This window comes from Drosophila navojoa, chromosome 4 (genome assembly GCF_054131105.1).
Source record: "Drosophila navojoa isolate 15081-1374.11 chromosome 4, UAZ_NAV_1.0, whole genome shotgun sequence".
NCBI lineage: Eukaryota > Metazoa > Arthropoda > Insecta > Diptera > Drosophilidae > Drosophila > Drosophila navojoa.
In genome coordinates this window covers 10,643,602-10,666,253 of record NC_142892.1, presented here as the reverse complement: position 1 = coordinate 10,666,253, position 22,652 = coordinate 10,643,602, and the positions used below count along the sequence as shown (strand labels likewise).

The 22,652-nt window shown below is 41.6% G+C and overlaps 3 protein-coding genes across 7 annotated transcripts in view; 1 reads left to right on the top strand and 2 right to left on the bottom strand.

Moving 5' to 3' along the window:
• The first annotated feature begins 52 nt into the window (after window positions 1–52).
• pbl (epithelial cell transforming 2 pebble) lies at window positions 53–17,165 on the top strand. 5 transcript variants are annotated; one of them, XM_030387349.2, is made up of 12 exons: window positions 53–648; window positions 4,399–4,615; window positions 10,453–10,588; window positions 10,659–10,765; window positions 11,275–11,524; window positions 11,709–13,046; window positions 14,337–14,468; window positions 14,532–14,882; window positions 14,948–15,889; window positions 15,953–16,063; window positions 16,126–16,275; window positions 16,335–17,165. In XM_030387349.2, exons 1-12 carry the CDS (start codon window positions 618–620, stop codon window positions 16,461–16,463), a joined length of 3,894 nt encoding a protein of 1,297 aa, XP_030243209.2. In that variant the 5' UTR covers window positions 53–617; the 3' UTR covers window positions 16,464–17,165. The 5 variants fall into 5 exon arrangements, with proteins under 5 accessions (XP_030243209.2, XP_030243210.2, XP_089114909.1 ...); XM_089258783.1 differs by lacking the exon at window positions 53–648 and adding an exon at window positions 1,809–2,106; XM_030387350.2 differs by lacking the exon at window positions 11,709–13,046 and having other exon boundaries at window positions 56–648.
• eIF4E5 (eukaryotic translation initiation factor 4E5) lies at window positions 17,008–18,335 on the bottom strand. Its single transcript, XM_030387355.2, has 4 exons — window positions 18,043–18,335; window positions 17,899–17,973; window positions 17,651–17,838; window positions 17,008–17,597 (listed from the first exon to the last, which is right to left on the bottom strand). Exons 1-4 carry the CDS (start codon window positions 18,333–18,335, stop codon window positions 17,437–17,439), a joined length of 717 nt encoding a protein of 238 aa, XP_030243215.1. The 3' UTR covers window positions 17,008–17,436.
• Window positions 18,336–18,981: 646 nt separating this feature from the next.
• Window positions 18,982–22,652, bottom strand: part of LOC115563813 (uncharacterized) — a 33,972-nt gene continuing 30,301 nt past the window's right edge. Inside the window, exons 3-4 of the mRNA XM_089258799.1 lie at window positions 20,198–20,616; window positions 18,982–20,132 (exon numbers count right to left, since the gene is read on the bottom strand). Of these exons, the coding sequence (XP_089114925.1) occupies window positions 19,262–20,132; window positions 20,198–20,616 (1,290 nt within the window). The 3' untranslated portion in view covers window positions 18,982–19,261. The remainder of the gene's footprint in view (window positions 20,133–20,197; window positions 20,617–22,652) is intronic.

The following is a 22,652-nucleotide window of genomic DNA, read 5'->3' as shown; positions in this document are numbered from 1 at the left end:
TCTTTGTATGTTAACGGTGTGGCATAACAGTGCCTTTGTGAGTAGAAGAGCAGAGAACATTAACATTTATGTAAAATAAAGCGAGACGAACAGCCGTGCGACCGGACGTGTTTGACCGTTGATTTTGATTTTTAATTCCGACGCGCTGCAAAGAAAGTATAAACTGAAACACGTACAAGGCGCAGTATAATTATTTGTATACGAATTACAATATACATTTGTGCAGTTAAACGCGTGTATGCAAAAAAGAAAAATTATAAACAGGATTGCAAAAAGTGCTAAATCAAAGTGACGCCGTCCACTGCTTGTGTTTCTGCTGCATTTAGTGGAATTCGATTGTTTGCGTGTACGCTACGCGTAAGTGTGTGTGTAAATTGTGACTGTTGGCGCTTGGCAGCGATATTTTGCGCGCCGCTTTTTAATTAACCAAAGCGTTGTTCAATTTAATTGTGCAAAAACAAAGATGCTTTGGCATTGGGCATTATTCAAGCTATGAGTAAATCATAGCAAACAAACCAACATTAAATAATAAAACAAAGAAAATCAAACACGAAAGCTGTTTCAAAAGTGTATGTGTGTGTGTTTGTGTGTCCAAAATTTAATGCAATTCAAAGGAAATGGAGACCATCGAGGAGCAATCAAAAACAGGTGAGTTCGCGAATCGTAAAATAGAAGAGTGGGCAGCAGCAGCTGTTTTGCCTCACATCCGCTGTTTCGCTTTATTCCTATATAAATATAGAAATATATATTCTTTCAATTTTTAATTTTTCAATGTCGCAGGCGTTAAGCACACATAAAAAATGTCACAGCCAGCAAATAAATATCTTGGCTAGTACTTTCTTGCTGTAGTCAGGGAATTTTAAGCTACTTTTTTTTTCAATTTGTTGAAATTTATTTCGGTGTGAAACATATTTATGTATCGTTGTGAATGATTTGCGCGTATATAATATGTGTGAGTCTGTTAAACGTAGTTGCACCCCTCACCCCGCTGCGCTCGCGACAAACCGGCACTGTACCCAGCAACAACAATAACCAAAAGCGCAGCCGCCGCGGCGAAGTTCCTGGCTGCCTGCCTGCCTGCCTAACTGTAGGTAGATCAGCCAACAAATTGCGTGCGCTCACCCTCTGTTCTCTCCCTCTCGGTGTCTCTCTTTTTCTCATGCTAGTTTTGTTATTGTTACTAGACCTAGTGATTTACCTACCACACGTTTGCATGTCTGCTTTCCCCTGCCTGTCCTTCTTCCCTCTTTCCGGGTATACATACTTAACAGAGCGCGCGCACATGCCAATGTTTTCGGCTGTCGGCTCAATGTTAATGGCATTCTTGCATACACACAAGCGCATCTGCATATATGTATAGGTGTGCGTGTGTGAGTGTATGTTTGTGCGAAGGCCTTTGCGTAGTCGCAATGTACTGAGCCAAGGCTCTGCCAGATGACAACGTAATTTTATTACAAGATTCCACTTTGATGAGTCTGTTGCAGAAAAAACCTTTAGCGAAATATCAGAACTAGAGTCCCCACGCTGATCATCATGCAAATGCCACTCAATTAGTTTTTCGTCATGTCTCTTTGGCAAGGGGCCAAAGCAATCGAAGAAGAGTTAGCAGAGAGAGAGAGAGAGGAGAGTAGAGAGTGACCAGCGCAGGCAGCGGCAAAGGGAATTTCCCAAAATGAAAAAAAGGAAGAGAAGTAAATACTAGCCATTATTTCCCTCTGTCAGCCACCACCTGTGAGGGTCGTTTCGCACTCTGCCCCGAGTGTCGTGTATTTGCATTGGGTTTTCTGCTTCGACGGGGGCGCACACCTGTGGCTTCCGCCTGACTGCGTTGTCAGGTGATATTTTAGTTGCAATTCAGAGTTTGATCCTTAAACATCAGCAGCAACAGCAGCAGCAGCAGCAGCAGCTTCAGCATGTTGCACTTGCCAGTGGCAACAACAACTCAGCATTCTCAGCTCAACTATGGGCACGCCTGCAACAAGCAGCGAAATATCGTCACGGTTCGTCGTCAGGCTTGGTCCTATTTCACATACGCAGCCCAGGAGGAAGTCAAGCAGACGCATCTCAAACAGGCCGCACTATGTCAAGTGTATGAGGACTTTACAGGTATTTCCTTACACAGGCCAGGCACTTACCACCAGCCCAGTTAACGGTGGAAGTGTCTCACGGGGTTGTTCTCACACAAATTTCGCAAATAGCAAATACACTTTATAACGAACGACTTCATTTTGGGCATTTTGTGGTACGCAATTTAATTGAAATTCAGAACGTGTTTTTGCACTTTAAGGAATTTGGCGCAAACAAACTCAAACAGACCAGGGAACGAAGCTCTGAATTCAAGCAGAAACTGTTTTATTCTGTATATGAATATATTTATATAATATGTATATACATATGTATAAACAATTTAAATAGATTTGTATAAGAAGCAAAGTGAATAATAGCTTGAAGCAGCTTTCTTCAAAGGAAAAGAACATTCTTATTAATATAATTTTTGCCAAACTTACTTACTTTTCCTTAGTATTTACCTTACAATAATTATACACGCAGAAAATATGTTTTTGGCTCATTTTCTTGGAAACGTAATTGAAACATTTAATAGCTGCTGTAGTTGCATATTGTTTACAGAGCTTGTAACGATAAATAAATTCAACACTATATATTAATTATACTATACCTACGATTATGTGATGCACCCCCTATATTTATTATCGCAGTTGTTTGGGTTGCTTCAAGTGTTTCATTTGATATTATACGAGTTACTGCGTTGAAGACTAATGATTTTCCTGTATTGCAGTGCCAAAAGCTGTTGGCTTTTTGTAAACACAACAAACTATATAGTTTACTTTTATAGAGCGACCATAAATTTCCATTGTAAAGCTTAGTTATTCTAAAAATTTCATGCGTCATGCGGCGACAACAAAAAAATCAGCAAGAGCAAAAACTCCTGTTCATTACCCACTGCGAAAGCAGATGCTGTATGGACCGGAGAGACGCAGAGAGGGGTGCGGGAGCGGCAGGGTTATGGTGGATATAGTCTGGACTTTGTTCAATTGCCCAAGTGGCGACGCGTCTGCCTCGATGGAGAGATACAAAAGCGCAATTGGCATCAGTTACAGCTGCACAATTCTGGATAAAATTAATGCACAACTGCATGTGCAATCAATTCTGGGGTAGGCAGCACTAGGGGTAGCTGGGGCGGGGCGGGCCGGGAGGCTGGGTGGCTGTTGGAAAATTTGTATGCACTTGAGCAACTTGTGTAGAGCTCATCGTGTGGGTGGGTGGATGGGCGGTTGGGCAGTGTTGTCTTGGGTGCATTTTCTTTCTCTTTGCTTTGGCTTGTCAAAACTACGATGGCAATGAGCTGAAGGTCACAGAGGGGCGTCGGGCGGTTAGGTAGGCAGCTAGCCATAGACAACAAACAATAATATTAATGGCAGCAATCAGCACTTGGCGATCACAATTAAAATTGATGTCAACAGCTCACAAAATTGCGTCTAAATAATCGACGCTGCCCTTCGCTCAGCTGTGGACGGATGCTGCTGACCCAGAGATACGAATATACCGAGAGATCCTCTTGGTTCTACTTTGTCTTGCATTTTGTTTGTTTTCTTTTTGCGCAACAGTTCGCAATTTGCATAAACAAACGAATAGACAATAGCAACAACACACACACACTGTGATGGCCATAAATCATAGCGCCAAAAACTTTGAATATGTTTCGCCTCCGTTCCCTCCATCTCCACAGCCTCCCGCTGCCCCCTGCTGCCGCTGCTGCTACTCTGCACTTGAACAAAGTGTACTTAACAATTTTTAGTGCGCTACTCAAGAGGGCGTGTGCGAGGGTTGAAGGCAACCAAGCAGGCGAGCTCATCAATTATAAACAAATCACATGTTTATCTATTATATATTCGCAATATATCAAATGTTAGCTTCAACTTACGAGTCATTAAATCCAGACTGTAGTTAGTTGCCATTGAAAATTGGAAATCTGGGTATAATAGGCTTGTTTATATTCCAACTATAATAAACTAGAATACGTGGAGAGTATGGACTAGCTTTCAGTTTATAAATTTGTAGACCCTGAACCCATTGAATGGAATGCTTTATATGAATATCAGAATGCGTCGTTTCTATAAGAACTAGTGTTTTCTTATATCTGATGAACAGCCTTAATAAATATCATAGTTATATATAAAGGAAAAATAAAAAAAAACTCTTTTAGATTGATTTTAAATATCGTATTTGAGCAAATGCTAACAAACTGAACAACATTCTTGGGCTATGTAGCACCACAACTTGTGCCCTCTTTGTACAGTTAAGCATCATAAGCTCCGGGCTATATATAGAACAGCGTACTAATGCCTTGTGTGTCGTCTCCCATTTGGTGTTTTGCAGAAATGTCCATTATGTCAAAGCTGCCCACACGCATCTGCCTGGTGGGCGAGGCTGGTAGAGATGCGGAGACGCTGCAGGCAGCCGAGAGTTTTGGCATGCCCGTCATACAGTCGGAAACGGGGCTGGACATCCTCAGCGATACGGATTGGCGCACATTCTATGTGCTGCAGGACTTTGAGGACGAGATCTTTGATGCCATACACAAGCAAAAGGAATGGTAAGTGCTACCCTCTCACTCTTGATTATTTTTGTATGGCTTGCTGGGGCCAGATCTTTGTCATCTATAAATACATATATTTGAGCATAATGTCAGCAAATTGAATGAGACGCGTCGTGGCGTCACGGAGTGCCACGAGTGGAGCACCAACAGCAGCCAAATTTGAAATCGAGACACACGCATGTGCGCTCCGCTCTCTACACCACGCTCCCGAACGCCCCGCCCTACTGGGCAGAGGATTGAGATTGACAGCGCCAAAACCAAAATCCGTTGACAATTCACGCTTTTCAAAATGCTCTAATATACCCAGCAAAAATTAATAGGCATGGGCGGAAGGTGTATTGAAATGCGTGTAGAAAAACGGGAGAAGACTTGAATGGAAGTTTTCTTCAGTGAAAACTCTATCACATAAGCTTATATAGCTTAGCTATAAATTGAGCACGATTTGGTTAAGAATCCCAAGTGTTTCATTCACTGCCCATTACAGGGTACATTGCCGTCTAGCATACTCTATTTCGCTGTTATTTTTGGTTTTCTGCAAATTTTCTACAAATTGTCAAATTTGAGGCTTGTGCGACAGTTTCTACCACGCTTGATTAATTTGCCCGCTGCGCAGTAATAGCCATATTTAAATCAAACAAGACAACAACAAAAACAATGACAGCAATAGCTAGAGTATAATGAGGGGCAGTGCGCGACTAGCAGATACCCTAAGAGATAGCTAATCGAACTATTCTGACCTTTCGCTGATCAAATTTTAACTGAATTCGCCCAAAGGCATTTTTAGCTTCCAAAATCTATTTATACTCTAGTCTATTAGGCCCCTTGGGCATATTCAATAATTGGCAGGGTATAAAAACACAAAAAACATGCACGATCTCTGCCTCATTAGAGATTAACAATAATAATAATTTTTTGTTTTATTTATGTACGATCATATTCAAGGTCAACAAATGCGTTTGCTGTGGGTTTGCGAATTGTGGAATTGTGGCATATGGAAGATGGGCGATGAAGGAGGAGAGATAGAAGCTGGGGCATTGGGGCATGGCAGGGGGAGCATTTCTATTGCCTGTTTTGCTATGCCTTCGTGTTAAACATCGTTTCTGTTCCTTTTATTTTGTTTAAAATTATGTAAAAAAGCACTAGAGAGGAAACGGAAGCCAGCGGGGGGCATTACGTGTATTATTTATTTGCCAAAATTTCATTCATCTTTCGTTTGTTTGTGTTTAGTTTTTGTTGATTATTTTCTGCTCTTATTTTGCCTGCCTTCCTTTTTTTTTGCCATTAAATTGTTTTTAGTTTGTGAAGCATATAAGTGGATGCTTTTTTTTATGGCATTTTGCACAAAAATAAGTTCATCATAATTCTTATAAATAGTTGCCAATTAGCAGAAAATTATATTCTAAATATATTTGTTGTCATTCAGCGGAAGAGTTGCCCACTCATTCATGTGTTTGTAAACAGATTCCGAATGCAAATTCGTAATATTTGATGAGGCACAGCCCGCTTTAATGTTGTAATTATATGGCTTTACTATTGAGTGATAAATTATTGTGCATACGAAGATAAAAAGTCTTTATGGGCTAGCTCTATGCTTTTAATACTAATTCACCAAGTCAATTCGTTTGACTCTTTGCTTAAGTTCAAATTATTGTGGACCTCTTGGAGGTATAGAAGTTTCATTAATTTGAAACTGTATTTGTACTCTTGTTTCATGTAGAAAGCCTAAATATCCCTATACGTTTACTAAGGGCGTGGCCAATCATCAACAGGCGTGGTCCTCTACAGTTTTATAGCTCATAAAGGGATTTCATTTCTTTTGTCAACTTCTCTCGATACAATTGTACAATTGTCTCTCAGGAAAAATATAAATACATATATATATAAATATATATATATATTCTCTAGTCTGTTTAAATCATCAAATCGCAGGTTGATTCTCTTCCTCCTCCACAAATTGACCTATAAATTGTCTGAATATCCCTCTGTAAATATTGATTATTGCATTATTGTTGTTCGTTATCAAACTATTATATCACAACTATTACAACAATATATGTACATGTAAATGGAACCCCCCCTCTCTCTCTTTCTCCCTCTCTTTAATGCCAATTAAAGTGAAGCCTTTCTATAGAAGTCTGTGTTAATTGCCATGTAACATATGGACTCTTTTGTCTGCGCACGGAATTCAGTATAACTTTTTGGTGCTTCCCGCGAAAATGCATGCTTTGGGGAGGCAGACAGCTGTTGAGAAAAATTCCCTCAATGGATTTTCAGAATTGCACACACACACACACACACACACACACACACACACACAGCAGCCACTTAAACACAAATTGATGGCTAAGAGATCTTGTTAATTGTGACACAGCAGCATTGTCTATAATTATACGATCTATCGTATGCACCCAAAAGTACTCAGAGTTATATTTATATAGAAATTGAATCACAAGCAAACGTTTGCATACTGGCGTTCCCCCTGGGGGCATTGCCTATTTTGGGGCCGCATTCATTCAGCGACTAAAACACAAATAGTACAAAAATTCTTAATGAAAATTTGCTGATGACAAAATTTTCATTTTTTTATTTATTGCCTGAGGAATGCGTTAAGCCGAAAACTTTGCGTACTTCCACTGAAATCGAAATGAATCGCTAGCGTGTTCACATGATTGCAGAGGTGGTTATCTATGTATATACATACGTATGTATGTATATGATATATTGGAGAGGGTGGGAGTTGGGGCTACTGCGGGGGTGCGTCATATTGCAGCAATCTATTGGCGCCACGATTCTATAAAAAATGTTTTATATGTGGAACACGATGGCAAAGTGTGAAAAGCGTCGCCAACAAGTCGGAAATTCTTGACAAAAAAGAAAAACCACAACAACAACAACAACAACAAATCAGAAAAATGCTCAAATCACAGAAAAATATATATACATATTTTTTATAATAATATATTTCGATATATATATGTATGTGTGTGTGTATATATATCTTATACAGAGACAAGCTGTGCGTCTATATAATTTACAAGTTTTCAGCATGGCTAATTAATTGTGCCCCAGAGGGTGGGGTTGGCTAGGGGGTGCTGCAACGCTTTGCTGTCATTGACTGCTCTATAGTTTTGACCCTCGCAAAGTTCGAGTGTTATGTTTGTATACGAAGGATGAAAGGCTGGGCGGGCATACATACATACATACATATGTTTGGGCGTTAAAGATCAGCGCACTTTATAAGCAACAAGTTCTTCATGGATTCTCCATAATCCATAAACACATACTATATGTGCGTATATATATATATGTATATATAAATATGTATATATGTATATTATATGCTCCACTTGGAGGTCAGCTTTTAGCGCTCGTCTTTCATCTTTCAGCTGAGCAGCACGCGCTGCGCATTTTTTTGCATTGAGTAAGCATTGCGCCTGGGTTTTCCTTCTGCTCACTCATACATACATGTTGACTCTACGAAATTCCATTGATATATAATATATATATTATATATATTTGATTTGTCAAATATTTTCTTTTGCACATATTCACCTGGTGGCCAAGCTTATTTGTTTATCATTTTGTCATTTGGCTTGCCTCGAATGTTTGCGCAGCTTACACTAATATTTTTCTCTCTCTCTCTGTGTGAGTGTGTGTGTGTGTGTGTTTGGCATTTGGCACTTGAGTGTGTGCCATCAAGTGGCATTTTCTATTTCCACAATTTTTCATTCCATTGCGTTTCGCAGCTGCCGTCGTCGTCGCAGCCGCCAACGCTCGGCATTTGGCTCAATCATTTTCCACAGTTCACAGCGCGGCAACAGTTGTGTTTTTGTTTAGTTTCAGCTGTGCCGTTAGAATCAGCTAAACGTTTTTACCAATAAATTTTCAATAATACATACATGTATATTATAATATCTATATCACTCTGTGCCACTGAACAATATAAACTCAACGTCAGTCTAAACATTTGTCTGCGTGCTGCTTCCACATAGATGGAAACCTATTTGTGGTAAGCGCCAGCTGGAACAGGTGTATGTTTGTGTGTGCAGCCAGACTCTGTGTGAAAGCTGTGAGAAGTCTCGCCTTATCGAAGTGAAATTGCAGTGCGTGTTTGTTGTGCTCGATGAAACAAGTCTGAAGTTTCCAAAAATCTGTTTGCTATTCGTAACGCCAACAGACTGAAACGAAACGCATTGTGCAATCGACTGTGTGTGAGAAGCAACAAATTCAAAGAGTATAGTGCAAAGAAGTTACTAAAAATTTAGTGAGATTGAGCATATAGAATGCAGTTAAGTGATGTGCTTAAAGTCTAAATTTCAATTCAGGTGTAAAAAAATGTTGAGTTTTTATTCAAATTACTCTGTATTTTTGCTACTCCACTGTTTCCTATCAGCATCAGCATCCATATATTTATATTTCCCAAAAAAAATTCGTACGTTTTCTGCCAAATAATAGTTTATTTTGAGTATTCCTTCTTCTGTTCTCCTCTAATAATTTTTGTTGAATTTCTCTAGATATTTTCTATATTTATTTGAAATATTCATACTTGAAACATGCACACCTCCTTAACCTAGTTTAGATTGTATATCTCTCTAGATTCTTCCTCTTCGAATCGATTATTTACCGTTTGCCAGCCCGTTGCTATGTCTACATATATCACTTTCTTATAAGAAATATATTTATTTTTATGAAACACATTTCAAATATTTCGAGCTTTTTGCGAGCTTTCACTAAAGAACAGAGGAAAGCTGCTTGCTCGTTTATTTATGCAAGGAAAAATCAAGAAAAATTTATTCAACTATCAATAATGTTTTAGTGGAGTATTTAATTTTGATAAATCTCACTGAAACTCAAATAGCTCTCAAGAGATTCGTACTCTACCTTAAGTGTGTGTTTCATATCAATCTTTCGCTCATCCCATGCAATCAATAATTTTTTGCCAAAGAATGATTTCCTGGAACTTTGGAATATTTATACAAATTTTTGCTGCTGACCCAGCCCATTTTGATTGGCTGAGTGAGTGCAGCGTGTGTCCTAGCCACGGCGCATGAATGAATGATGAATGTACATAAATTAATTTCAATATTAAAAATATCATAAATACATAAGGCAAACCACACACACACACACACACACTCACACACAGAGAGACAGACAGATTGACTGACAGAGGGAGAGGCAGGGCAGCATCCGCCCACTTCCGCTCGATTGATTTGTTTATAAAAACTTCCGGTACGTGGCCAGTTGTACGCCCGTATAGTACGGCCTGTACAGTCAGCCTGGCTGGCATGTGCCTCGTCATAAACAAAAAGCCCTTAAACAAATTGATTGCTTGCATGAGATGTGGTTGGGGCTGCGGCTGGGGCTGGGGCAGTCAAAGTTCAGTGGGAATTCGTCTGGCTTTTGATTGTTGTTTACATACCCCAGCCCCAATTGCCACCTGGTGTCGCGCGTGTATATCTATCTAGCTATCTGTCGCTGTCTTTGTGTGTGGGAAAGACGCGACGCATCGCATCGCAACAGAGCAACTGTTCTCGAGCCGGATGAATTGTTAGGTTGCAGTCATTCGTGGATTGCCTGATCGCACGGCAGTGCTTTCGCCTCGGTCTCAGTCTCCGTCTCTGTCTCTGTCTCTGTCTCGTGTCTGTGCAATTGAAGGCGCCTATAACCGATTTATAGTCTTGAGTGATTCGAATAATTGATATATGGCTACTGCAACAGCGCCGCAACGGCCAAGGTCAATTGGGGCATTACAAAAATCGCCTTGCATAACTCAAAAGTGTGCCACATAAATATTTAACGATCTCCCTCCCTCTCTCTCTCTCCCACTTCAGCATTTTGGGTCCACCCGCTTTGAAGTATGCGGCCGAGATGAAGCAGACACTGGGCCAGAACACCAGACCCATTTATAACTATGCGATGCGCGGAGTCGTCACTTGCTTCACGGGCATACGCAAAAAGGATGAGCTGGTGAGTGTAACGGAACAATTAATCCCCAACAGATGAATGTGCAATAATTGTGAATATTTTTGGACTTCAGACAAAGCTGGTGAATCTCATACACTCCATGGGCGGTTGCATCAAAAAGGATTTAAATACAAAGACCACGCACTTGATATGCAATCACAGTGGCGGCGAAAAGTATCAGTAAGTATATAGAATTAGTGCTGAGATTGTGGAAGCAAAGGAACAGAACACTATCGTGAAAAGGCTTCAACTTGTGTGTTTAACAAAGAGAGAACTTTCAAGATTGTAACAATCTAGGAGAGATATAGTTCAAGTTTAAGTATAAAGACTCCTTCAATAATTATAATAACTGTTAATCGTACTCACGCTCTGGGTAAAAAGCTTCAGTTCTAATCGTTTTGGTCTTCGTCTGAGCGGCCTACGTTGAACTATTCGTGTATTCGAGTATTCCATCGTGAACGAACTCTCTGAAGAACCAAAGCAATCGGTTGTTCTCTTAGTTTTTTTCGGGCTGTCCGTAAGAACACATCAAAAAACATAGAGAAACGGTCCACAGTTACCTGCGAGCTCTGATATTTATACAACAATCAAAGCATAAGTTTTTACCTTCTACTACCTAAATTTAGTATAAATATAAGAGCTCTACCCGTAAATGAAATGTATTTGATTGTTTGTTTGTCAATTTACAGATACGCCAAAACCTTTCGTCTGACCGTGGTGCGTCCCGCTTGGGTCTATGCCGCTTGGTCCGCTCGCAATTCGCTGGGCTTTGAGGCCACGCAGGACAACTTCACCAAGGCGCACAGACTAAAGGCGTTCGAGGGACAGAAGATTTGCTTCTTTGGCTTTCCCGCCGAGGAGCATCAACACATGGTCGATGTGCTGCTGGAGAACGGTGGCGTCTGTGCCGAGTTGGACGATCCCGAGTGCTCGCATGTCGTGAGTTCTGTGCCCCGAAATACAAATAGTGGCACTTTTTTACTTAAATTGGTTTTTTTCATCTTTATTTTTATTATTTTTTCACTCGCTCTATTTTGCATGCAACTCACCTTTTTGGCATTTGGCTTAAACGTTTTGTTTGTTTGTGTGTCTTATGGCTGACTCTTGTGTATATATCTTGCAGGTGATGCCCAATACGGGCGCTGTCCTTACAAGCACTAGCTCTAGCTCTACTAGCACTAGCACTGATACTAACCACACCACTAACACTAGACCCCAAATATGCAGCAGCCCCAAGTCCCCCAAAACCGAAGCAGATTCAACAGATGAGGCAGACCAACAGCAGCAGCAGCATCAGCTGGACCACGAACTGGATGAGCAGCAGCAGCAGCCAGTGTCGGACAAAGAGAATCATTCGGGAGAACTGGATGACATACATTTCGATGAGCGTCTGTTTGTCGAGTCGGGCGACATGCAGCAGCCGGAGGAGCTGCCGCTGCCCGACTCGGCGGACGAGGAGGATGTGCAGGCGAGCACGCCGAAGAGCAAAGGCAGGCAGTCGAATGTTATTATTGCCAGCGGCACGCCCACCAGCTGTAATGGCAGCCCACTGGTTGCTGAAGACTTCCAAGACAATGAGGAGCGACTATCGCCCATTCTGATTGCGCCCGCCAAGCTGCTGACAATCGACACGATCAACGAGTGCGACATGGAGACGGATGACCTGACGGCCGCAGCAGCCGATAATGAGCTGAAGCGCAAACGCGACAGCTTCGACAGCGTCTCGCTGATGTCTGTGGACTCGTTTGCCTTGCCCGCGAGCACCAAGAAACCGAAGCTCATACGCACGGGCTCCATAACGCGCACGCTGAAGCGTTCCATGAGCTTTGTGGCTGATCGCACGCCCATCATCAAGACGCTGCGCACGCGTCGCAGCTCCATTGCCGTCGCCGACGCATCCACGTTTCTGGGCAGCGAGGCCACTGAGGCGGATGATTCAGTGTGCTCGCTGGCCAGCATCAACAGCACGCTGAACGAGTCCATACGCAAGCCTGTGAAGGCGCTGCGCAGCATTTGCGATCGCATCACGCGCAGCAGCAGTCGCCGTGCGGAGCGAGAGGCCACGCCAGATGGCGGACCCCTGGATAGCGGCTTCAAGACGCCCAAGGCGCCGCTGCAGCGCTTTGGCGTCGGCGGCAGTGCATCGTCAGCGAAGAAAACAGCAAAGCGTCTCTTTGGACCGGCGGGTGGAGGCACAACTGCTGTCAGCTGCTCCCTAACATTAACAACTAACAATGCCAATGTCCCTACCAAAGAAACGGTCAACGCTTGCTCGACAACGACTGTCACTGCCTCTGCCTCGGTCCTGTTGCCCTCGAAAATCAGCTCATCCATAACAGCAATCACATCAACCTCATCATTATCATCATCATCATCAGCAATAACCGCATCATCATTGATCGCTCTGCCCGTGGACTCTACCAAGCTGCCGACGTCGACGTCCGCTGGCGATGAGCAAATGGTACTTAAATGGATTCAAATCCGCAAACCTAAAACAAACACTGGAAACACTTTGAAACGGCACAGCATAAACATTCTCTCTAGGACATTGTTAAGCTCTAAAGAAACTGCTTGATGTTAATTATTTCGCTCATTCGTCATTTATTGAGCCACCCTTTGGGGCCTCGGCAGTTTCTTTAGTTTCCCATTCGCCTTCATATTTCGTGTGAGAACTTCTCATCCATTTCGTACGCTTCTCGCTGTGCCTTTTGCATTGAAACATTTTGTGCTATTTGTGTTCGATGCGTCGCGCATTTTCAACATTTTTTCAGCTGTTTAACGAGCTGCGGATCACGTCTATTGTTCTTAACCATTTTCAGGCCGAATTCCACAAATTTTATTAAATTACATGTTAATTGTTTATGGTTATGTTTTGTAGTTTCTAAAGCCATAATTTGGGTGCGGTGTTTGATCATAACTTATTTCACTATTAATCTCTCTCTCTCTCTCTATCTATCTATCTATCTCTTTGGCTCTATCTCTATATCTAATGCTACTGTCTCTATTTTCCAACTGTTTTCCGAGCACACACGCAACAACAACAACAACAGCACAATAAATATTAATCAACAGCACACGTTTCGCTTGAATAAATGTTAAAAATGCCTTCAAGAATGCCCAAAAAAAAGGCAAAAAACACAAAAAGAGATTATAATAATAACAAATAAACATAATGTACATAAAGGCTGGGCGTTTGGTATAGACTAACAAATATTTGCACAAATGTTTCAGTACATTCGATGGCAGGAATTTTCGAGATAAACAATTTCATATATATACATATATATTTTATTTGCTTTTTTCTATATATTTCTACTCTATTGTCTTATGATCTGTGTTTTGCTTGCGATTTTTATGCCCGTTTCAAAGTGTTTGCCAAAAATGTGCATTAAAAATGTTTTGTTTGCTCATATTTTGTTGAAATTATTAAATATCAAAATCAAAGTCATAATCAGTTTCGGATACAGATTCAGATACATACAGATTCTATAATGTATATAATTTATTGTGCTGCTCTGCTCTGCTGCTGGTGCTGCGTTTGTGAACTGTACAATAGATTTAAATTAGTTAGACGCTTGACTTAAGATTGTATTGAATGCATTTGGCAACAAACAAAACATTTTTATTTCTATCACATTGCTCACATTGCACATTTCCACATGGTTCATAATAATTTTCTTTGATTCGCAATCAAATTGTTGAGCCGCATTACTGATCTATATATATGTATATCTATTGCCCCGCCCATCAGGTTGTGGACGAGCACACGACTGTGTCGAAACCGGAGCCCAAGAATCACAATACTCACATTCTGAAATCGGACTGGTTCTGGTATACCATACAGAATGGATACGCCAACGAGATGGATTATCTATTTGGCGATGTAAGTGCAATCGAATACCTCTCGTAAATCATTTATTAATTTTTCTTCAATTTCTTTCTCCAGTACTTGGATAGCATTACGAATACGCCCAGCACGGATCGGCGCGACTCGCTGCCCATTAGCTTTAACAAGCGGAAACGGAAGCGTTTCTCACAGCGCATTCAATTGGAGGGCACGCCCTTGGGCTCCGGCAAGCGACGGTCTTCGGTGTCGGATGCTGGCCTCTTGTCCGTTTCGAATAGCTTCTTCGACTGCACCACCAGTCCTGATAAACTGGAGAATGATAAGCTGCTGCATGTGGAGCCAGAGGCTAGCGAGGCCACGCCCACCAAGAAATCCATGCGCTTCAATCACTTTATGGACTTCTACACCACAGAGTCCAACTATGTGGGCATCCTAGATACCATACTGAATGTAAGAGTCAGCGCAATGAATCCCCACCACACAGTAATTAAATCTTTCTCCCTCTTTCCGTGCAGCTGTTCAAAAACAAACTGGAGGAGCTGGCCGAAACGAATGATTCGTTGCTTAATAAATCGGAGATCAAATCAATCTTTGGCAACTTTCTGCCCATTCACGAGGTGCATCAGAGCATGCTGGAGCATCTGCGCAAGCTGCATGCCAATTGGCGCGAGGATTGCCTCATCGGGGACATCATAATACAGCATCGCGATGACCTGATCAAGGCCTACCCACCCTATGTGAATTTCTACGAGCAGATGAAGGAACAGCTGCAGTACTGTGATCGCGAATATCCACGCTTCCACGCCTTCCTCAAGATCAATCAAACGAAGCCGGAGTGTGGGCGACAGAGCCTGCAGGATCTTATGATCCGACCCGTGCAGCGGCTGCCGAGCATCAGTCTACTGCTGAATGATATATTGAAGCACACGGCTGGCAGTAATGCGGATCATGCGCGACTCGAGGAGGCGCTGAAGGCCATCAAGCAGGTGACGCTGCACATCAACGAGGACAAACGGCGCACGGAGTCGCGCATGGCCATCTTTGACATATTCAACGATATCGATGGCTGCCCGGCACACCTGGTCAGCTCCAATCGCAGTTTCATCTCCAAGTGCGAGGTCAACGAGCTGTCCGATTCGCTAAGTGGGCGTGGCGACATTCTATTGCTCTACCTGTTCTCTGATTCCATAGAGCTGTGCAAGCGGCGCTCGCGGGGTTTCAATACGGCCAAATCGCCCAGCACGGCCAAAACGCACAAGCACATAAAACTGATATCGCTGAATACGATACGCTTTGTCATCGATGTGACGGACAGTCCGCGTGCCTTTGGTCTGCTGCAGCGTGGCGAGAAGGAGAAGCTCTACACCTTCAGCATCATTGACGAGGAAACGGATAAGCTGGTCTATCTCAAAAAGTTGTGCATGCAAATCGCAGCGCACACGTGTCGCACAGATGCCGTGAGTGTTTCCAAAGCTAATCAATTATATAAGCTGACTAATGTTCTGTAATGCTCTTTGCAGGACAAAATGCTGCTGAGTCGCACTTCACTGGAATTGGAGGTGGACATCAGCGATGTAAATGTCAGCACATTGAGCAAGGCTTTCAAATTGGCTGCCAAGACGCGTCTAAAGGTGCTTTAATTAACTAATTGCGAGAGTCGCAACAAACTAAATACGTTTTTGTACTTTTGCAGGTGGGACGCGCATTTTCCTTTAACAAAACCCCCAACAAGCTGAAACGTGCGGTGTCCACAATGATGACTTCGCCTTTTGGCAGCACCAACTCGTTGACGCCCGCCTCGCAGCTGGCGCAGATGCGTCTGGCCAGCTGTACGAACATTAATGTAAGCTCGAGTGGTATATAGAAATGTATGTATTTACTATATCCAATGCTTATTAACAGGAAGTAGCCGACGAGGATTGTGCCAGCATGCGCAGCAATTCGCCATCCACGCAGTCGGAGATGCTGGTTGTGCCGCCTCTATCGGTGCAGCCCACGCGCAAAAACAAGGCCGTCGTGGGCCGAATTTAGCCGGCGTAGCTTGAGCCTGGCCCTGGCTAATGCTCAACTATCTCCAATAAGCGTATTCCATATGAAGTTTTTGTGTAGGCTTTTAAGTATGTCTCGCTGCAAACACACTCGCTCGTACACATGCGTAATCATAATTCATACTTTCGATATTCGTAATCTCAAAAAAAATAGTTGAAAAACAGAAAATCACGCGTCCAATCAGTATAAGGTCGTAGTTTTAGAATTTCGTATAAGATTTATTTGTCACGCGCGAATGTTGAAGCGTTTGCGTTATTGTAGGCGTTCTCAATGAATTTAGATTTGTAGCGCTCAAGTCTATGAATAATTGTAAATAGTTCATTCTTATTCGCACATATATAAATATATATATATATATATGTTAATATATATAGTAATCTATCTATATGTTCAATGTAATCGTATAATGTAACTAATCGTATTAGTGTCTTGAAATCGCATTCACGCACTGAATAACAAAATCGGTTCGATTTCATCTTTGTTCGGCATTGCAAAAGCTGTGAATGTTTACTGAGTAAATTTAAAAAAAAAACAAAAAGTACATAACGATTAATGTTTAAAGTCATTCAATTTATTTGAGACGGGCATATACAGCCAAAAACGTTGTATTGTAAGAGAGCATGATGATGTTTAAGATATAATATACGACACAATGATATAAACCATAAAAAAATATAAACAAAATTGAATTTATTGTGTATTCTAAATGGAAATGGATAAAGGGAAAGTCTTAATTTCTTTTGAATAATCTGCAGCGAACAATCATTTTTATTATAAATTGTAAATAAGTTACGGTAATTTTTTTTTTTTTGTAGGCTAGCTGAATTTCTTGCTGGAATTTCAAAATACAATTTGGGTCAAAAATATATCCAATTAGGTTTTTATACTAATGAGCACTTATACTACGCTAGTCTTATATGCTGAACATACGTAATTATAGAATTTATAATCGTTATTATAGACTATATACAGATCTGACCCCAGAATTTACTTTTGACATCGCATCCGAGTGCAGCTGGTATTGCAAGTTGTGCGATTGTAGGTGTAATAAGGTTTTCAACTTAAAACCAATCTCTAGGACGGCCAGCTCGTTGGTACCATTGGCCGTCCAAACAGCTGCAAGAATAGGAAATTTAACTGGTTTAACTGTAGATATACAATTTACTTACATATCTTATTGCTTTTCGCACGTATGTTAACTACAGCACCACAAATTTCACTAGCATATTCAAAAGACTCGCCCACCATCATTAACAGTATATCCAACCAGATGCGATCCAAGGCATACTTCGAACTCTTGCCGACAGTGAAGAGCCAGCGTCCGCCCTTTATGTTGGCTTCATCCTCCCACATTGGTCTGCAGATCAGAGTTAGTGCTAGGATTTCAGAATATGACAAAGAACTACGCTTTACTTACTGAATGCCATGTTTGAACATATAATAATCGCTGCCAATCTTAAGTTCTGATGGTGTTTTGATAGTATAGTATAAGCTGAAAGATTTACAGCTCTTACAATCTATAAAAAGAGTTGGTAAAATTTGCAGATGGAGAGCGACGTACCCCCAAAATGTTTCAATGCTATCTATTTGTGTGATTTCATTGAGCATGTCCTTCCAGTGTTTAGTGCGATCGTTCTCTAGGTACCATAGTGTCCAGACATGCTCTAGCGGATGTTTGTATTCGATTTTATACGTCTGTTCACTCTGCTCCTCGGGCATACTTTCCAGCTCATGGTCTCTTTCCTTTAGCAGCTCCTGTTTCTCGTTAAGGATTGATTGTTCCAAGCGACTCTGCAGAAATTTATTTGGCTCGAAGACCGATGGTTCAAACGGTTGCATTTGGGCGCTGGCCATCCTAATTGATATTGTTTTTAGATAACACCCGTCTACCCCGTTGAAAGCGTAGCAATAATCAACGATATGTATTTTAGCGATGAGTGCGATTGCCGGAATATTGCGGAAATACCGAAAAGTTTTGAGCGAAACGTAACGTGCCGAAACGAGGAATTCTAACGATTAGAAAGAATGCAGATTGAAACCAAATAGTTGACAAAAAATGCCAAGCAAATGCCACAGCTACTCAACCTGAAGCCAAAGCCTGCTGCTTTATTGTCCACTGTTCATTTGCATATAATTAATAGTTTAAAAATTTTAATAAGAAAAATAATTCAATAGCTTGTCACATATAAAAATCTATTATAAAATCTCCTAGCACTTTACTTTCTTCCACTACTACATTGGCATTGTCTATGCCTAGTGTTGAGCAGCAAGAAATTAGTGTCAGTTAACAAAGAAGAAAGTTGAGAGCGAGCGAGATGACACTATTGCTAGCTGCAGCAGAATGTGGCTGCACTTTATAAGCTAAGCTATTAGCAGAGTAGGTAGTTGAAAGGAGAACGAGAGAGTCTGTTATTCACTCATGTTATTCATTTGACTTAACATAACAGAATCTTTTACATTTTTTGCGAGAGGCCTTTTGCTTTTCGCATACATTTCAAACACTTTTGTAGCTTTAGTTTTATATTTATTTTTAGCTGCAAGTTATATAAATACTGCAAAACTTAAGTTAAAACTTTACAAAAAATTAAATTTAAAAATGCGAAGTTCGTAATGATAAGAAACTGAAACTAAATACATTTTCAAAACATTAACATTACTAGAATAAAGTACACAAATTTTAAACATTAAGGAACGGCTACAAACTAAACGAGAGGCACTAGCGAAAGGGAAAAACAATAACTAAAACTTAATTTTATTTGGGTGTACGAAATGCGTATAGCCTAGACCCAGAGCACAGCGGCTGCATCCTCGTTGGAGAGCGTAGAGAAGCGCTGATATCGATTCGCATTGCGGTAGGTCTTCGCTGGCGATTGGCAGTTCAAGGTGCTGCTGGTGCTGCTGCTGGGCGAGTGTTGGGGCTGCAGTGGCACGCCCACCCCATTTAGCGCCGACTTCAGCGTCGAGTTGCGACTCTCTGTGGAGAGCGAGAGACGGCAGCTGCTGCCACCTAACAAGGTGGAGCTGAGTGGCAGACCCACATCATGGAACGAGCTAATCGAGCTGAAGCCGCTCTCATCCTCTGTGCTGGAGCCATTGTGCTGATTGTTCGGGACAGTCGTTGGGCTCTGCTTGCTGTTGCTGCTGGCCGTGTTGTTCTCCTCATCGGTTTCTATTTTCGATGAGGACGAGGCCGTCGAGGAGATGGTGGAATGCACAGAGCTATCGGTAGAGCTGCGCAGCGATAGACGAGAATCTCGCATCGTATTGGCGCGCAAGAAGAGCAGCTCAGGGCTAACAGCAGACGAAGTGGTGCTGCTGGTGGGGCTGTTGTTGTTATTGGTGGCGCTGGTGGGGTTGTTTGTCGTGGTGGTGTTGTTGTTGTCAGCTGGTGCATCCAGGCTAGTTGAGTTGTGCAACGGCGCCGGCATCAGCGTCAACGCAGAGCTGCTCTTCTGGCTCTGGTTTCTGAGTCTCTGGCCCGCAGCTGAGCCGTGTGGCAGCATCGTGAGATCCGGCTGCTGCTGCGATGTGTGCAACAGATTGCGTATGGTGCGCGCCAGACGAAATGCCTCCTGGTTGAGCTTCTCCTCGGCCGCCTCGGGCGAAGACAAACGCGACTTGCAGCCGCCCAGCTTCTTGGGTGAGCGACGCCTGTTGGGGCAGATGGGTTAGATTCATGAATATTCAACTCACTCCAGGCACAGTCGCTCTCTTACCAGGTAAAGTCCTTGAAGGCATTGTAGCTGCCGGCGGGCGCAACGCTCTCGTAGCCGTGCTCCTCGTTCATCGTCAGCATCGATTTGTTTAGCATCAAATTTGTGCTGCTGCGCGCGCGCATATACGAGGCAGACTGCGTGGCAGAGACAGCGCTGCTGTTGCAGTTGCTGTCGCCAGTTGCATCCACATGGCAGCCATTCGGATCGCTCTGCACGCCCTGCACATGATGCAGACTCTTTGAGCGCGAGATTTGCTCCCCCAAACCGCCCAAACTGTGTCGATTCGCTTGCTGTTGACGTTGCCGTTGCTGTTGCTGCTGCTGCTGTTGTTGTTGTTGTTGTTGCAGCTGCTGATAGCGCTCAAAGAAGCGAGCAACCTCCTCCATAACAGCACGATACATTTCACAATTGGTTTCGGTCTAAAAGGGGAGGAGAGCAGGTTAGTTAGTATGATCACATTTCATCAGGTATACATATATAGAATATATGTTTATAGATGTGATCATATTTCATCAAGTATATATAAAATATATGTTATATCTTATATATGTATAGTTATCGGGAATTATAGTAGATAACAGCCTGTCCTAAATAAGATTTTCATTGTCGAGGAGCGAATTTAATTTGAGTAGATTAGAGATCTTGATAGTTGCAGAGAAACTGCTTATAGATCTAAAAAGCGTAGGTGGAACAGATTACTATAGATATTTATATATAGATATTTATATATGTATATGTATATTTAGCTTTTAGCGATTTCTAATTTAATCAAGAACATAAACTAAACTCCATGATTTCGAAAAGAAAAGTAGTAAAGAATGTTTTCAATTTCCTTATCAGACGATCTACATATTATTAAAGAGTAAATTTGTTTGATTTCCAAATTGAATAGATCATAAGATAGAAAAATATGTAAATCGTTTAAAATGATATGATGTGCGCTCCCATAAATTACACCTTTCATTTCTACCAATCTCATTCAAAACTCGAGATCTGTCAACTCTAAAGACTTTTTAAAATGTTATTGATAATAATCAAATATTTAATGAGGACTGTTGGCAAGGTGAACAAAAGCATCGAAAGGCTTTTAAATGACAATCAATAGCATATTTATAGGTGTATAGAGATAAATATATATATTATTAATTCACAGTATGGAATATAAATCCACTTTCAATTTCAATTCCAACAAAATCTCCGCTTCCATTACGTAACTCCCAGACACTTGAAATTCTATTATTGTTAATACAACTCTTGACTCTTTTAAACCCATTATTGGCATGCCTCACTCAAAATTCTAAGAATCACCTAGCAGTGTTTTTCATAAAATTTAGGTAAATGCAACTAGTTATTAAGTCAATTTGGCCACGGTTATACCTATAATTCGCAGCATGAATAATCGCTGGATTGTGCAATGATACAATCGAGCTCTAAACGCTTTGGCCATTGTCTTAGCCAATTGTATGAACGACGCCCTGTCTGGCATTCTTAGGTCATAGAGCTCTGCTGTTCCATTCCAGTCGTCTCTTTGTCTCTCTTCTATACATTTAATTTTACGCTTCGTCTGCTCCCATTCGAAATTCATTTGCGGCAATTTATTATGTTAATTATCTTAAGTAACTTTGCATGCAAATTCAAATAGACATGTTTTCTTCTTCTTCCACTTTGCCTTTGTCTCTAGAGTTCGAAATTCTGTTAATGATAATTTCAAGCGCGCTCGCTGCATTCAAATTTCTTAACATTTGTTCGCTTTGCTTTTCTTTCTAACTGTATCCACCAAATGCAGCCCAATAACTCTTCAGATTGGAGTTTTTCACTTTTTCATTCACCTCTGTGGCCGGACAAGGTCGTTGCCACAGTGAACTCTCTATTTAATGAATTTATGATCATCGATATTTATCTATAAGCAATTTATAGATTATGTTAATTTACCCATCTAACAGAGATCGGTTGCATTTGTCGAGCAATCCCCTGCCACCTCTGGCATTCCGTCCGTTTCACAACTTTCACTCGTACAAAAATCTGACTTCAATTTCAGCTCAACTTTGTTTCTGTTTCTCTCTTGCTTTGCGGTCTTTAGGCCAGTTGGTTGGCCAAGAAATTTGCCTAGCCTAATTAGGCGGCAGGCACACAGCTGCCAAATTGGCAACACCCGAGGGTGTCAAAGATGCCACCTGATCAGAGCAGGCTGCGCCACACCCACTTGCTGCATGCCACATGGCCAAAAAGAGTTTCACACGACGCCCAAATGAGGCAAAAGCTCAACAGCAACAACAACAACAACATAAAGCAGCCAAAACTAAAAACAAATGTTGGCAATGCAATTTGGCAGCAAGCGATTTTAGCCAAAGTTTTGTTGTTGGCCTTTTTTTTTTTTGCTTTTGGCCAGCCTGCTGATTACGTAAGCTACAAAATGTTTGTTGCTGCTGCTGCTACTACTATTGCGGTTGTTGAT

Bases quoted from the DNA above. Each gene is read 5' to 3' on its own strand.
- pbl (XM_089258783.1), top strand. From the start codon at position 1,914: ATGTTGCACTTGCCAGTGGCAACAACAACTCAGCATTCTCAGCTCAAC. The intron at 10,589-10,658 runs GTGAGTGTAACG...TTTGGACTTCAG, and splicing joins TACGCAAAAAGGATGAGCTG to ACAAAGCTGGTGAATCTCAT. The intron at 16,276-16,334 runs GTAAGCTCGAGT...GCTTATTAACAG, and splicing joins CCAGCTGTACGAACATTAAT to GAAGTAGCCGACGAGGATTG.
- eIF4E5 (XM_030387355.2), bottom strand. From the start codon at position 18,335: ATGGCCAGCGCCCAAATGCAACCGTTTGAACCATCGGTCTTCGAGCCA. The intron at 17,974-18,042 runs GTACGTCGCTCT...TAAATCTTTCAG, and splicing joins AGCATTGAAACATTTTGGGG to CTTATACTATACTATCAAAA. The intron at 17,598-17,650 runs GTAAGTAAATTG...CTATTCTTGCAG, and splicing joins TGCGAAAAGCAATAAGATAT to CTGTTTGGACGGCCAATGGT.